Here is a 16449-nt window from a genome sequence, read left to right as displayed (position 1 = left end):
ACAGTATCAAATGCTGTGCTGAGGTCGAGAAGGAGCAGGATTGCACAATCGCCGGAGTCGATGGTGAGAAGCAGGTCGTATATACATTGAACAAGGCAGACTCTGTGCTGTGGTGGGGCCTGAAACCTGATTGGAAAGTTTCCAGGATGGTATTTTGGTGAAGGTAAGGCATAAGTTGACATAAAATTACCTGTTCAAGGACTTTTGAAAGGAAAGACAGTTTGGAAATAGGCCTCTAGTTGCTTAGGCAAGGGGGGGGGGGGGTCTAGGTTAGGTGTTTGCAGGAGTGGCTGGACCCCTGCATGCTTGAAGCAGGTAGGAACAGTGTCAGTGGCCAGAGTATTGTTGATGATGGCGAGGATGTTGGGACCAGCTATTGCAATGACATCCTTCAGAAGGGCAGAGGGGACAACGTTGAGGGGGCAGGTAGCAGGTTTCATAGTGGTGACCAGCTTTACAAGGGAGGGTAGAGTAACGGGTTGGAAACAGTCTAATTTTGAAGAACAGACCAATGAGACAGCTAGGTCATGGATGGGAGGGGAAATATTCGATCTGATGTTCTTAACTTTGCGGGTGAAAAATGGAGTAAATTCTTCACACTTAGCAGGGGACCCAGCTAAGCTGGTACTGGGGGCAATACATATGGTACTGAAAATTTGGAGTTACCACATGACCGCTGCTTCCAAGGGCACAGCCTGGTCCACATCTCCATCTCCCAATCCCCACACATTCACATCCATGTCCAAAGTAAAGTTAAACCATTTGACTTGACCGCCTCCAGCGGAACACAACTCCGGGTTGGGCTCAGGCTCAGGTTGGGCTCTAACCAGGTTTGAATTTTGAATTTCAGTGGACAACAAATCCCAAGTGACCCCAGCCTTCTTTGAAAACACTACGACCTTCATGTGGCCTTGGCTGACGACAACGTCCATGAGATCCTTTGTTAATTCCAGGAATCTGCAGGATAATATGAAGGGTAGGAAACTCCAATGCCAACTTGAGAACCTACACAATGGTAAACCTCGTTGTTCTCTGTAACCTGAGGACATTGTGTCTGGTCAGAGTATGTTGGTGGTGCAGGATAAAATCATCACAGTCTCCATCTACAAACTCAGATTCACATCCCATCACAGCAGCGGGAATATAGGAAACAACTAATCATGAGTAATGGTGCTCACAATAATGAACAAGTTGTCACAAATATACCATCAGTTTCTCTCACGTCTCCAGGGAAGGAGATCTGGTGTTCTCACCAGGTCAAGCACACATGACCTACGCACTAATGTGGTTGACTCTTCCTGTCCTCACCTTCACAGATCGTATTTGCACGGAGGTCGGTGGACGAAGCTGATGCCTGAAACCCTGCGTTGCAGTTGCACTGGTAGGAACCCAGAGTGTTGTTACAAGTTGTGTTATGGTGACAGGGCGAGGATTCACACTCATCAATATCTGTGTAAACAGTGACAATCATTAACAACAAAAACACATTGTTTATTCGTTATTAACTTGGTGTGATCCCCAGGACTGGCCTATGTAACCAATACTGCAGGAAATGTCCTTGGAAGATTATCGCACTTTTTAAGAAAGGCGTGAGAGAGAAAACAGGGAATTGTAGACCAGTTAGTAGGTATGTTGCAAAGCATACCTGAAGCGTCGCTGAAAATCTGTCGCTGCGGGTGTGCGCGATTTTGGCGCCGTTTAGAGGGGGCGTGTTTAAAACGCGATTTTCTCTAGGCTGCTCAAATCGAAGATGTTCAGCCTAGTTAATTATTAACGAAAAATCGCTGGAAGACTCCGTCGCAAAAGCTATTATTAGTTTTAAAGGCCTCGTATAATAGTTATAGTAGTTTAAAAATCAATCTCTAAACCCGCGACCACCGGCAGCTGTCAGGGTTGCATAGAGCAAATAACAGAACGTAGGCTGCTTATTTTTACATTAAAAAGGGCTTCTTAAGATCCCTTTATACAAAGTTTAATATTGCGAGTAGCTCATTTTGGGCCCATTATATCCCGCAGTATTTTTCTGGGCATTTGAGGCACAAATCTACCACAATGTGAATGTTCTAAACCAGCGCGTTCACAGGAACCCACTAGAAAGCTGATTTAAAATGGACTTTTTTACAGCAATTGAACACTAAATTCCTTCCATTTGGCCTATAAATTAATGTAAATGAGATTTAAAAATCATGTTTTATTGTGAATTATTTATGAATATTATTTGGACACTTAGGCTATTTAAAAATGTTAATCATTTATTAAGAAATGGATAGATGTTTAGATCTAGTAATTGAAGTTTGAAATTAGCTACACTTGGGTAACTAACTAATTATATGCTTTAATTTCAGGTCATCCAAGTAAGATTATTTTATATTTGTTTCAGAATGCTTCAATCTACGATAACTGAACATTTCATTCAGTTCTCTTAATTTTTAAGAAGGTTATGGGCTTTTGACTGTCCACGATCACAGCGTTTTTGTTATGTCCATAGAAAATCAATAGGGAACAAGATGCTAATTTCCGAGTATGAAAATGGCCATAACGTTTTATATACTTGAGATATGAAAGTGAATTAGGTGTCAAATTAAACTTCTTTTAATGCTTTATCTGATGGGATAAATTACAGACTTGAGTTTTTAAATCTCAAAATATTGTAACATTGCTACAGTTAGCCTGACATCGGTGGTGGGGAACGTTGGAGTCAATTATAAAAGATGAGATAGCTGAACATTTGGATAGCAGTAACAAGATCGGTCCAAGTCAGCATGGATTTACGAAGGGGAAATCATGCTTGACTAATCTTCTGAAATTTTTTGAAGATGTAACTAGGAAAATGTACATGGGAGAGCCAGTGGATGTGGTGTATCTGGGCTTTCAGAAAGCATTTGATAAGGTCCCACATAGGAGATTAGTGGGCAAAATTAGGGCACATGGTATTTGGGGTAGAGTGCTGACATGGATAGAGAAGTGGTTGGCCGAGAGGAAACAAAGAATAGGGATTAACGAGTCCTTTTCAGAATGACAGGCAGTGGCTAGTGGGGTACCGCAAAGCTCGGTGCTGGGACCGCAACTAATTACAATATACATCATGATTTGGATGAAGGAATTCAAAGTAACAATAGCAACTTTGCAGATGACACAAAGCTCGGAGGCAGTGTGAACTGTGAAGAGGATGCTATGAGAATGCAGGGTGACTTGGACAGGTTGGGGGAGTGGGCAGATGAATGGCAGATGAGGTTTAATGCGGATAAATGTGAGGTTATCCGCTTTGGTAGCAAAAACAGGAAGTCAAGAGAGAGCGGAGTCAGGGGATATGGGGAGAAGGCATGAACGCGGTACTGATTGAAGATGCTCAGCCATGATCACATTGGATGGCGGTGCTGGATCGAAGGGCCGAATGGCCTACTCTTGCACCTATTGTCTATTGAAGTCAGTCGATTACTTGCCTTGGTTGCTCCAACAGCTGCTTCCAGACATTTTTACCTTTATCAGCAAAAAGGACAAGGGCTTCAGGTGCTGGGAACACCACCACCCACAGGTTCCCCTCCAAGTCATGCACAACCCTATTTGGAAATACTTTGCTGGTCCTACATCATTACTGGGTCTAAATCATGGACCTCACCTTGTGAGCAACTAATATTCTGTTCCTTGAGCAGAGAACAACCAGTTCCTCACCACCAACACACTCGCTGCTCTGGCTGAACCCACGGTTTGTGGGCCTGTACTTGGTGGAGTTTAGATGGATGATGGGGGCATCTCATTGAAACTTACTGAAGAATGGAAGGCCTGGATGGAAAAAATATGGAAAAAATATCGGTGTCCGGGCCGCCGGGCTCCGCTCGCTCCTCATCCGCCGGCACGGCAGGCCGCCTTGCACATGCGCACAACCACGGCCAGCACATCATCGGCCGCCCTGCGCATGCGCACTGCAATGGCAACTGGTCGGCGCTGGGCACTTTCTCCCTCGCTTTGAATTGTTGGAGATTTGGCCGCCATGGCTGTCCAGTCGTTGGGGGCCTCACAAGTGGAACAGCTTAGGGCCTCTCTTCATCTAAATCCGGCACTGATGAAAGATATGCAAAAAAGTAACGATGGTAAAGGAAACAAGCCATTGTTTGCTGTTTGTGGGTGAGAACGAGAAGCTGGTGGTGTTTAGTAGTGCGTTGAGCCTAGGCTGGAGCTTGGGACAGGAGTGACCACGGCAGCTGGCACTGCTGACCCAATGGGACATGTTCCTCAGCATGACACGGTCTCCATCCAAGGAACCTGGCTGATCCATAAACTCATCTCCCAATCTCTAATATATTTAGAATGAAAAGTAAGAAATAGGCCTATTTTGGATTGATTGAACCCAGCTGGCACAACCCACCGCCACCCTATGCTATTTATTTTGGAATTTCCACAGTGCAGCAGCCAGGAAATTATTCCTTCATTCCAGGGATCTGCAAAACAATCCTGGAGCATTCCCAATCCCATTCCCAATTCGAGATTTATTCTCCACTTCATGGTGATGTGAAGACCTTACCCTCACAGATCTTCCCTGCACCAAGCCCAGTGGTCGCAGCTGAGACCAGAAACTCTGTGTTGCAATTGCACTGGAAGGAACTCACAATGTTGTCACGTCGCGTCACGGTGACACGGCGAAGACGCACACTTATTGATATCCGTGGAAACAGAGAAACCCTTCACAATTGTAAACCTTGTTTAGACTTCTGAGACTTTTAGAGACACAGCGCAGAAGCAGGCCCTTCGGCCCATTGAGTGCATGCCGTATACTAGCACTACAATACTCAAAAGGAACAATCACAATTTTACCGAAGCCAATTAATCAGCAAACCTGTATATCTTCGAAGCGTGGGAGAAAACCAGTGCAGAAGGAGAAAACCCTGTGCGGTCACGGGGAGAACGTAGAAACTGCATACAGATAGCACCCAGAGTCCATCTCTGCACCACCCTGCCACTGCAATGTTCTCTGTTACACGAGGACTCTGGTGTCTAGTGTGTTGGTGGTCCAGGGATAAAATCAAAATAGTCATCTACAAAACTGGAATTCAAATCCCTCTACTCCAGCGCGAATTTAGAGAAATACTCATCAGTGATGGCACTCATAAAATGAACAAAATTAGTCTGAAGAAGGGTTTTGGCCCGAAATGTTGCCTATTTCCTTCGCTCCATAGATGCTGCTGCACCCGCTAAGTTTCTCCAGCATTTTTGTGTACCCTCATGAAAACCCATTTGTTTCTTTTATACCCTCCCTGGAAGGAAATCCGGTAATGTAACCAGCTCCAGCCGACATAATCAGTGTACCAATATCTCTTAAAGTCCTCACCTTCACAGATCTTATTTGCATGGAGTCCGGTGGACAAAGCTGATGCATGAAAGCCTGCATTGCAGTTGCACTGGAAGGAACCCAGCGTGTTGTTACAAGTTGTGTTATGGTGACAGGGCAAGGATTCACACTCATCGATATCTGTGTAAACAGTGACAATTGTTAACCTGGTGAGATCACTAGGACTGGTCTCCGTGAAGTCGCATGATGATGCTCGCTCCGTCACTGTCAGCCTGTCGTGTAAATGACGGCCATGTGGGACAGGCCCTAAAGTCCTCACCTGCACAGATCTTCCCTCCACTTTTGCCAGACAATTCCTGAAACCCAGCGCTGCATTTGCACTCATAGGAGCCCTCGGTGTTGGTACAAGTTTCCTTATCACCACAGGGTGAGGATTTGCATTCATCGATATCTGTGGGAACAATGAAAACCATTCACAGTGGTAAACCCAGTTGGCTCCCTGTTGCATGAGCACTCTGTGACCCTGGATGTAGCATAAACACAGAGCAGACACTCGTTGGAACAGAGGATCAAGCGGCTTTTCTTGAGAAGGGCATGAAGGGTTGAGGAATGATGACAGATGGATGGAGTTAAGGAATAGATCTGCCTGGATCAAATGGAATTGAGGAACCAAATGGCCTTGGACAAGCCAGAAGCTAATTGTCCTCGATTCGATTGAACGGGAAACTGTCTGTCGGTAAGAGTGGACAGGTTGAGCAGTAACTCTGTTGGGGCCATGCATCGGCCAGCCCCTTCACTGAGTGGATAATGTTGGACTGTGTGGGAATGGGGATCCAGGAGAGGAATGGCAATGATCAACCCGTTCAGACACGTCCCTGGATGATACATTTCACCATCTCCAGTTTCCAAGGGACCTGCCAGCTCAATAAACACATTCCCCAGTTTCTGAAATGTTCAGAATCAATGATCTAATGTGTGAAAAGGAATAAAAGAAAACCGCTAACATTTTTCACCCCCCCGGTTTGCCCGTGGGATTTGTTGATGGAAGTGGCCGTGCAATTGATCTTTATTTTTGGGTATCTGTGGGATAAAAAGTGTAGAAGGAACTGCAGATGCTGGTTTACACCGCTGATAGACACAAAATACTAGGGATCGGGAAGTGGAATTGTAATCAAAGGATATGGGGAGAAAGCAGGAACGGGGTACTGATTTTGGATGATCAGCCATGATCATATTGAAAGGCGGTGCTGGTTCGAAAGGCTGAATGGCCTACTCCTGCACCTCTGATTTTCTAATGATCTAGCCAGTTGGAGCTGCCAACTCTGGTCAGACCAGTTGCTGGGCGATACATCACATGGTCCCCTGTTTTCAAGGGACCAACCTGGGCAATATATTAATTCCCCAGTCTCAACATGATTCAGAATAGTCGACCAAATCTGTCCAAAGGAACGAATAAAAAAGCCAATGTTTGACCCCCAGCACCACCCCACAATGATGCTCAGTGAGGTTTGTTCAGAGGAGTTCATTCTCAAATTTCAGGAATCTGCCGGTCATTCCTGTAGGATTGACAATCGTAACAGATGATGCCGATTTATTCTCTGTTTCTTGCTTATACAGGGCGGCACGGTGGTGCAGCAGTAGAGTTACTGCCTTACAGCGCCAGGGACTCGGGTTCGAACCTGACTACCGGTGCTGTTTATAGGTTAATTGGCTTTGTATAATTGTGAACATTCCCTAGTGTTTGTAGGACAGTATTAGTGTGCGGGGACAATCTGGGTGTGCCGAAAAGCCTATTTCCGCGCTGTATCTCTAAACTAAACAAAACGTCCCGACCTTCACAATCCTCTGCACCGATGCCGGTGGTCGCAGCTGATCCATGAAACCCTGCGATGCAGTTGCACTGGTAGGAACCCGGCGTGTTGTCACAAAACGTGTTTTTGCCACAGGGTGAGGATTTGCATTCGTCAATATCTGTGGGAACAGTGAAAACCCTTCACAATAGTAACACAGTTTGCTCCCTGTTGCACTCTGTAACTATGTTGATAGAATGGAGCGGCTGGGCTTGTGTACTCTGGAATTTAGAAGGATGAGAGTAGATCTTATTGAGACATATAAGATTATTAAGGGTTATGAGGCAGGAAACATGTTCCCGATGTTAGGGGGAGTCCAGAACCAGGAGCCACAGTTTAAAAATAAGGGGTAAGCCATTTAGAACGGAGATGAGGAAAAACATTTTTCACACAGAGGGTTGTGAATCTGTGGAATTCTCTGCCTCAGGCCAATTCCCTGGATGCTTTCAAGAGAGAGTTTGATAGAGCTCTTAAAGATAGCGGAGTCAAGGGGTATGGTGAGAAGGCAGGAACGGGGTACTGATTCTGGACAATCAGCCATGATCACAGTGAATAGCGGTGCTGGGTCGAGGGGCCGAACGGCCTACACCTGCACCTATTGTCTAATGTCTGTTGTCTGGATGCAGCAACACACCAGCGTATGTCACAAACACAGAGCAGACTCTCGTTGGACCAAAGCATTAAGTGAAAGGTTGAGGGAGAAAGCCAGGTGGATGGAGTTAAGGAACAGATCTTCCTGGATCAAATGGAATTTTCAATCGTCAGATATCCAGCAAGTATTTCACTGCCTCTCCTATAGTTCGCTAACTGTCTTTCTCTCTTTCTCTCTCTGTGTCTCCATCTCCCTGGGTCCCTCACTTTCAGTTTCACTCTTTCCATCTCTTTTTCTCTCTCTCTCTATTTCCCTGGCGCATTCTCTCTCTCTCTTCTCCCCTGTCACATTCTCTCTCTCTCTCTCTCTCACTCTCTTCTCTGCCTGTCGCATTTTCCCTCTCTCTCGCTCTCTCTGCTCTCCCCGTTGCATTCTCTTTTTCTCTCTTTTTTCTCTGTTGTATTCTCTCTCTCTCTTTTCTCTCCCTGTTGCACTCTCTCGCTCTCTCTCTTTTCTCTCCCTGCTGCATTCTCTCACTCTCTCTTCCCTCCCCATTGCATTCTCTCTCTCTCTCTCTCTTTTCACTCCCTGTTGCTCTCTCTATCACTCCTCATTCACCCATTGCTTCATTTCCAGTCCTCATGAAGGGCGTTTGACCTGAGACATTGACTCTGTCTCGCCAGCCTCTGTGGGTAATGAGCTGCTGAATCTTGGGATTTAATCTCTGTTTGATGCAGACATAAAAGGGCCTGTCGCACTTGGCCCATTTGCGCGCCATTTACGTGACCTCGTCGTTGCATTAAGCCACACGGGTAGCGTGTGGGCCACGCCGGATAGTTGCATGGAGAAGCTCGGAGGAGTATGGAGTTGCGCGCAGTATCGCGCGGCGCTCCTGGATATTGTAGGAAACAAAATCTTTGCGCGCCTCTTGCATGACGTATCGCGTATGCACGAGGGCGTATTGCGGTCGCACGCAGGTGTCCTCACCTCGTACGTGCAACGCGTGGTGAGGCATGACTATGTCACCGTGCTTAACCAATGGATGTTTCAAAAGTTAACATCCAGGTAAGGATTGCAGATTTTATATCCTAAACGAACACTAGCAACTAAATTAGGCTTTTTTTAAATAACCACCAACAATTTTACTAACATCATCTAAAATTAAAATTTGCAAACTAATTCTTAAGCTGTGCTCAAACCCTCAAACTGCTATAATGGAATAGAAATTTGTGTTTGTTGGGAATAATTCACAAAGTTTAAAAATAAATGAATTTTTCCAGCAAACAATAATTTTATCAATGTTTCACTTAACAAATGATGTCAATACGTTGACTCTACTTGCAGAACAGAAAAAATATTTGTAGTCGCATGATGATGCTCGCTCCGTCACTATCAGCCTGTCGTGTAAATGATGGCCAAATGGGACAGGCCCTAAAGTCCTCACCTGCACAGATCTTCCCTCCACTGTTGCCAGACCCTTCCTGAAACCCAGCGCTGCATTTGCACTCATAGGAGCCCTCGGTGTTGGTACACGTTGCGTTATCAACACAGGGTAAGGATTTGCATTCATCGATATCTGTGGGAACAATGAAAACCATTCACAGTGGTAAACCCAGTTGGCTCCCTGTTGCATGAGCACTCTGTGACCCTGGATGTAGCATAAACACAGAGCAGACACTCGTTGGAACAGAGGATCAAGCGGCTTTTCTTGAGAAGGGCATGAAGGGTTGAGGAATGAAGACAGATGGATGGAGTTAAGGAATAGATCTGCATGGATCAAATGGAATTGAGGAACCAAATGGCCTTGGACAAGCCAGAAGCTAATTGTCCTCGATTCGATTGGACGGGAAACTGTCTGTCGGTAAGAGTGGACAGGTTGAGCAGTAACTCTGTTGGGGCCATGCATTGGCCAGCCCCTTCACTGAGTGGGTAATGTTGGACTGTGTGGGGATGGGGATCCAGTAGGGGAATAGCAATGTCGACGGCCAGACGTACCAACCCGTTCAGACATTTAATTTTTGGGTATTTGCGGTATAATAAGTATAGGAAGGAACTGCAGATGCTGGTTTACACTGCTGATAGACACAAAATACTGGTGTAACTCAGCAGGACAGACAGCGTCTCTGGAGAGAAGGAATGGATGGCGTTTTGGGTCGAGTCTTTTTTAAGACTGAGATTCAGGGGAAAGGGAAATCTGTTCTTTAATTCCAGGAATCTGCAGGGCAGACCTGGAGGATTAACATCCTCAACCTCGATCCAAGATTTATTCTCCATTTCATGGTGACGTAAAGTTCTTACCTACACAATCCGTTCCTGTACTGTGGAACCCTGCGTTGCAGTTGCACAGGTAGGAACCCACCGTGTTGGTACAGGTCATGTGTCGCTCACATGGATAGGAGACACACTCCTCGACATCTGCATGAACAGAGAAAATCCTTCACAATAACACGGACACAGAGGAGTCCAATGTGAGTGCAATGTACAGAAGCAAATTCTAATTCCACCGGAGCAGTTGGCATTTAGAAAAGTGCTCACAAAATGAACAAATTATCATTAAAACCCACCTGGTTCCCTTATGCCATCCAAGGAGGGTACTCTGGCCTGCTTGTGACCCAACCACCAGTGAGTTTGGCTTTAAAATTCCCCATGGAAGTCACCGGTCGCTCTCCAAGGCTACCTCAGCAGCACCTTCCAAACCTGTGAACTACAGAGTGTGTTCTGATCCGTCTGGACGTCAGTTTCAATCACCCCGACAAGAGGGCTTGTACATCGGGCCGTCCGTAGCAGCCACAGAGGACAGTTCAAGGCCCCGTCCATGGGTGAACAAATGGAGGAAGATTGACTGAACTTTATCGCCTTCTGTCACAGTGAGGAATGTTGGTTCCACTGTGGTGGATGTTTATGTTAAACTGTATCGTGTATGGGGTCCTTTTTACTTGAATGGCTGTATGGTAACTCAAATATCAGTGTACCTTAATTGGTGCATATGACAATAAATGTGAACTTGAACTTGAACTCTCAAGGACATGGGCTTTGGGTGCATGGGACCAGCATCTACAGATGCCCCTCCAAGGCCTGAGGTGGAAATATTTTACCGTTCCCTCCTCAGTACTGGATCGAACTCCTGAAACTCCCTCCCCAGCACCACTGCGGGAGCAACCTCGCGAGATGGTCTGCAGCAGTTTAAGAAGGCAGCTCGCCATCAACTTCAAGAGCAAGTAGGGATGGGCATTAAACACTGTCCTTGGCGACAAGGCCCAGAGACAGAAACATGCCTGGTAAAAACAACATCAACATGCTGAATGGACAAAGAAGAACAATGGGCAGGGTGTGGAAGGTGTCATGGTGGGATGTTGACGGGATTCTCTGAGCATCAGATGTCACTGCTGGTGGAGTTTGCAAATGTCTTGTCCACTGGTTTGTGATTAGAAATTACTCAGGACAGCTTCACTCCCCAGTCTCCAAGGTATTTACAATCATTGACCAAATCTTCAATCTGAACAAAACAAATAGCAATGTTTGACCCCAATACTGCGCCACGATGATTCTCAGTGAGATTCTGTCTGAGCAGTGCAAGGGGATTATCTAGAATTACAGGAATCTGCCTGTAGGAGTGACCATCACAAACAGTAGCTGGGGATTTATTCGCAGTTTAGTTTAGTTTAGACATACAACAGGAAAACAGGCCCTTCGGCCCGCCAGCGCCGACCAGCGATCCCCGCACATGAACACTAACCTACACACAAGGGACGATTTTTACATTTATCAAGCCTACAAACCTGACTTCTTTTGAGTGTAGACGGAAACCGGAGATCTTGGAGGAAACCCATGCAGGTCATGGGGAGAACGTACAAACTCCGTACAGACAGCACCCGTAGTGAAGATGGCAGCAGCTCTACCGCTGTGCCACCGTGCCGCATTGCTGACAAGCCTTCTTGCTGACATGAAGTCCTTACCTTCACACATCAGCCCTTTACGTTTTCCGGCATGTCTGGCTGGTTCCTGAAACCCTGAGTTGCAGGTACAGTCGTAGGAACCATTTGTGTTGAGACAGGTTGCATTAACATGACAGGGCGAGGAATTACATTCGTCGATATCTGTGTGAACAATGAAAACCCTTCACAATCGTAAACCCAGTTACGCCAGCAATCTGTGACCCTGGATGAAGCAACACACCAGCATAGAGTCATAGAGCGATACAGTGTTGAAACAGGCCCTTTGGCCCAACTTGCCCACACTGGCCAACATGTCCCAGCTGCCTGCGTTTGGTCCATAACCCTCTAAACATGTCCTGTCCATGTACCTGTCTAATTGTTTATTAAATGTTGGGATAGTCCCAGCCTGAACTACCTCTTCTGGCAGCTTGTTCCAAACACCCACCACTCTTTGTGTGAAACAGTTACCCCACATGTTTCTATTAAATCTTTTCCCCTTCACCTTGAACTGCTGCCCATTGGTGGCATGAGGCGTAAACACAGAGAAGAGTGTCATTGGAGCGGAGGATCGAGTATCTGTAGAGGCCAAGGACACCTTGACAAACGTAACAGATGATGCTGATTTATTCTCTGTTTTTTGCTTATACAGGGCGACACGGTGGCGCAGCAGTAGAGTTACTGCCTTACAGCGCCAGGGACTCGGGTTCGAACCTGACAACCGGTGCTGTTTATAGGTTAATTGGCTTTGTATAATTGTGAACGTATCCTAGTGTGTGTAGGACAGTGTTAGTGTGCAGACTGTTCTGCGCAGACTGGGTGTGCTGAAAGGCCTGTTTCCGTGCTGTATCTCTAAACTAAACTAAACGTCCCAACATTCACAATCCTCTGCACCAATGCCGGTGGTTGCAGCTGATGCATGAAACCCTGCGATGCAGTTGCACTGGTAGGAACCCGGCGTTTTGTCACAAAACGTGTTTTTGCCACAGGGTGAGGATTTGCATTCGTCAATATCTGTGGGAACAGTGAAAACCCTTCACAATAGTAACACAGTTTGCTCCCTGTTGCACTCTGTAACTATGTTGATAGAATGGAGCGGCTGGGCTTGTGTACTCTGGAATTTAGAAGGATGAGAGGAGATCTTATTGAAACATATAAGATTATTAAGGGTTATGAGGCAGGAAACCTGTTCCCGATGTTGGGGGAGTCCAGAACCAGGGGCCACTGTTTAAGAATAAGGGGTAAGCCATTTAGAACAGAGATGAGGAAAAACGTTTTCACACAGAGTATTGTGAATCTGTGGAATTCTCTGCCTCAGGCCAATTCTCTGGATGCTTTCAAGAGAGGGTTAGATAGAGCTCTTAAAGATAGCGGACTCAAGGGATATGGCGAGAAGGCAGGAACAGGGTACTGATTGTGGCTAATCAGCCATGATTACAGTGAATGGCGGTGCTTTGTTGAGGGGCAGAATGGCCTACACTTGTACCTATTGTCTAATGTCTGTTGTCTGGATGCAGCAACACACCAGCGTATGCTTTAAACGCATTCTCTCTTGCGCTCTCTCTCTCTCACTCTCACACTCTCTCTCTCTCCCCCACTCTCACACTCTCTCTCTCACCCTCTCTCACACTCTCTCTCACACTCTCACTCTCACACTCTCTCTCTCTCTCTCTCTCTCTCTCTCTCTCTCTCTCTCTCTCTCTCACACTCTCTCTCTCTCTCTCTCTCTCTCTCTCTCTCGCTCTCTCTTCTCCTCTCCCTGTTGCATTCTCTTTCTCTCTTTTTTCTCTCCCTGTTGCACTCTCTTGCTCTCTCTCTCTTTCAGAAACATAGAAAATAGGTGCAGAAGTAGGCCATTCGGCCCTTCGAGCCTGCACCGCCATTCAATATGATCATGGCTGATCATCCAACTCAGTATCCTGTTCCTGCCTTCTCTCCATACTTTAGCCACATACCATCACTTTAGCCACAAGGGCCACAACTCCCTCTTAACTATAGCCAATGAACTGGCCTCAACTACATTCTGTGGCAGAGAATTTCAGAGATTCACCACTCTCTGTGTAAAATGTTTGAATGTTTACTCATCTCAGTCCTAAAAAATTTCCCCTTTATCCTTAAACTTGGACCCCTTGTTCTGGACTTCCCCAACATCGGGAACAATCTTCCTGCATCCCTCAATCTTCTAAATTCCAGCGAGTACAAGCCGAGTCTATCCAGTCTTTCTTCATATGAAAGTCCTGACATCCCTGGAATCAGTCTGGTGAACCTGCTCTGTACTCCCTCTATGACAAGAATGCCGTCCCTCAGATTAGGAGACCAAAACTGGCCTCACCAAGACCCTGTACAACCAGTAGAACCTCCCTGCTCCTATACTCAAATCTTTTTGCTATGAATGCTAACATACCATTCGCTTTCTTCACTGCCTGCTGCACCTGCATGCCTACTTTCAATGACTGGTGTACCATGACACCCAGGTTTCGTTGCATATCCCCTTTTCCTAATCGGCCACCATTCAGATAATAGTCTACTTTCCTGTTTTTGCCACCAAAGTGGATAACCTCACATTTATCCACATTATACTGTATCTGCCATGCATTTGCCCACTCACCCAGCCGATCCAAGTCAACTTGCAGCCTCCTAGCATCCTCCTCACAGCTAACACTACCCCACAGCTTTGTGTCATCTGCAAACGTGGAGATGTTGCATTCAATTCCCTCGTCCAAATCATTAATATATATTGTAAATAGCTCAGTGCTGGTCCCAGTACTGAGCCTTGCGGTACCCCACTAGTCACTGCCTGCCATTCTGAAAAGGACCCGTTTACACTTTGCTTCCTGTCTGCCAGCCGGTTCTCTATCCACATCAATACTGAACCCCCAATACAGTGTGCTTTAAGTTTGTATACTAATCTCTTATATTTCTGAGTCCAGCAGAGGAGGACAAAGGGCTTAATTAGGAAAGGGAAAATAGATTATGAAAGAAAACTGGCAGGGAACATAAAAACTGACTGCAAAGATTTTTATAGATATGTGAAGACAAAGAGATTAGTTAAAACAAATGTAGGTCCCTTGCAGTCAGAAACAGGTGAATTGATCATGGGGAACAAGGCCATGGCAGACCAATTGAATAACTACTTTGGTTCCGTCTTCACTAAGGAAGCCATCATGGATTTACGAGAGGTAAATCAGCTCTGACGAATCTTATAGAATTTTTCGAGGATGTAACTAGTAGAGTAGATAAGGGAGAACCAGTGGATGTGTTATATCTGGATTTTCAGAAGGCTTTTGACAAGGTCCCACATAAGAGATTAGTATACAAACTTAAAGCACACGGTATTGGGGGTTCAGTATTGATGTGGATAGAGAACTGGCTGGCAAACAGGAAGTAGAGAGGAGGAGTAAACGGGTCCTTTTCGGAATGGCAGGCAGTGACTAGTGGGGTACCACAAGGCTCAGTACTGGGACCCCAGCTATTTACAATATATATTAATGATTTGGACGTGGGAATTGAATGCAACATCTACAAGTTTCTGGATGACACGAACCTGGGGCGCAGTGTTAGCTGTGAGGAGGATGCTAGGAGGCTGCAAGGTGACTTGGATAGGCTGGGTGAGTGGGCAAATGCATGGCAGATGCAGTATAATGTGGATAAATGTGAGGTTATTCACTTTGGTGGCAAAAACAGGAAAGTAGACTATTATCTAAATGGTGGCCGAATAGGAAAAGGGGAGATGCAACGAGACCTGGGTGCCATGGTACACCGGTCATTGAAAGTAGGCATGCAGGTGCAGCAGGCAGTGAAGAAAGCGAATGGTATGTTGGCATTCATAGCAAAAGGATTTGAGTATAGGAGCAGGGAGGTTCTACTGCAGTTTTACAGGGTCTTCGTGAGACCACACCTGGAGTGTTGCGTACAGTTTTGGTCTCCAATTCTGAGGAAAGACATTCTTGCCATGGAGGGAGTACAGAGAAGGTTCACCAGACTGATTCCTGGGATGTCAGGACTTTCATATGAAGAAAGACTGGATAGACTCGGCTTGTACTCGCTAGAATTTAGAAGATTGAGGGGGGATCTTATAGAAACTTACACACATTCTTATGGGGTTGGACAGGCTAGATGCAGGAAGACTGTTCCCGATGTTGGGGAAGTCCAGGACAAGGGGTCACAATTTAAGGATAAAGGGGAAATCCTTTAGGACCGAGATGAGAAAAACATTTTTCACACAGAGAGTGGTGAATCTCTGGAACCTTCTGCCACAGAAGGTAGTTGAGGCCAGTTATATTTAAGAGGGACTTAGATGTGGCCCTTGTGGCTAAAGGGATCAGGGGGTATGGAGAGAAGGCAGGTACGGGATACTGAGTTGGATGATCAGCCATGATCATATTGAATGGCAGTACAGGCTCGAAGGGCCGAATGGTCTACTCCTGCACCTATTTTCTATCTTTCTATGTTTCTTATGTGGGACCTTGCCAAAAGCCTTCTGAAAGTCCAGATACAACACATCCACTGGTTCTCCCTTATGTTCCCTGCCAATTTTCTTTCATAATCTATTTTCCCTTTCCTAATTAAGCCCTTTGTCCTCTGCTGTACTCTGAATTTCTCCCAGTCCTTTATCTTTTGTTTTGATACTATCCCTGATTTCCCTTGTTATCCACAGATGCACTACCTTCACTGATTTATTATTTTGCCAAACTGGGATGAACAATTGTTGTAGTTCATCCATGCAGCCTTTAAATGCCTTCCACTGCATGTCCACCGTCAACCCTTTAACAATCAATTGCTAGTCTA

General features: G+C 45.8%; 2 protein-coding genes across 2 annotated transcripts in view; both read right to left on the bottom strand.

The window, feature by feature from the left end:
* The window catches only part of LOC129715574 (adhesion G protein-coupled receptor E1-like), a 37233-nt gene extending 36521 nt beyond the window's left edge, over positions 1–712 (bottom strand). The window contains exon 1 of the mRNA XM_055665446.1: positions 667–712. Coding sequence (XP_055521421.1) covers positions 667–712 — 46 coding nt within the window. The remainder of the gene's footprint in view (positions 1–666) is intronic.
* Positions 289–13251, bottom strand: LOC129715573 (fibulin-1-like). Its single transcript, XM_055665445.1, has 7 exons — positions 11686–13251; positions 10028–10144; positions 9174–9305; positions 7121–7258; positions 5607–5738; positions 5327–5467; positions 289–1449 (listed from the first exon to the last, which is right to left on the bottom strand). The coding sequence occupies exons 1-7, from the start codon at positions 11693–11695 to the stop codon at positions 1280–1282; spliced, it is 840 nt and encodes a 279-aa protein (XP_055521420.1). The 5' UTR covers positions 11696–13251; the 3' UTR covers positions 289–1279.
* Between the last annotated feature and the right edge of the window lie 3198 nt (positions 13252–16449).

Source organism: Leucoraja erinacea, unplaced genomic scaffold, assembly GCF_028641065.1.
Source record: "Leucoraja erinacea ecotype New England unplaced genomic scaffold, Leri_hhj_1 Leri_125S, whole genome shotgun sequence".
Lineage (NCBI taxonomy): Eukaryota > Metazoa > Chordata > Chondrichthyes > Rajiformes > Rajidae > Leucoraja > Leucoraja erinaceus.
The sequence above is the reverse complement of the archived record's forward strand: the minus strand, read 5'-3'. Positions and strand labels throughout refer to the sequence as shown.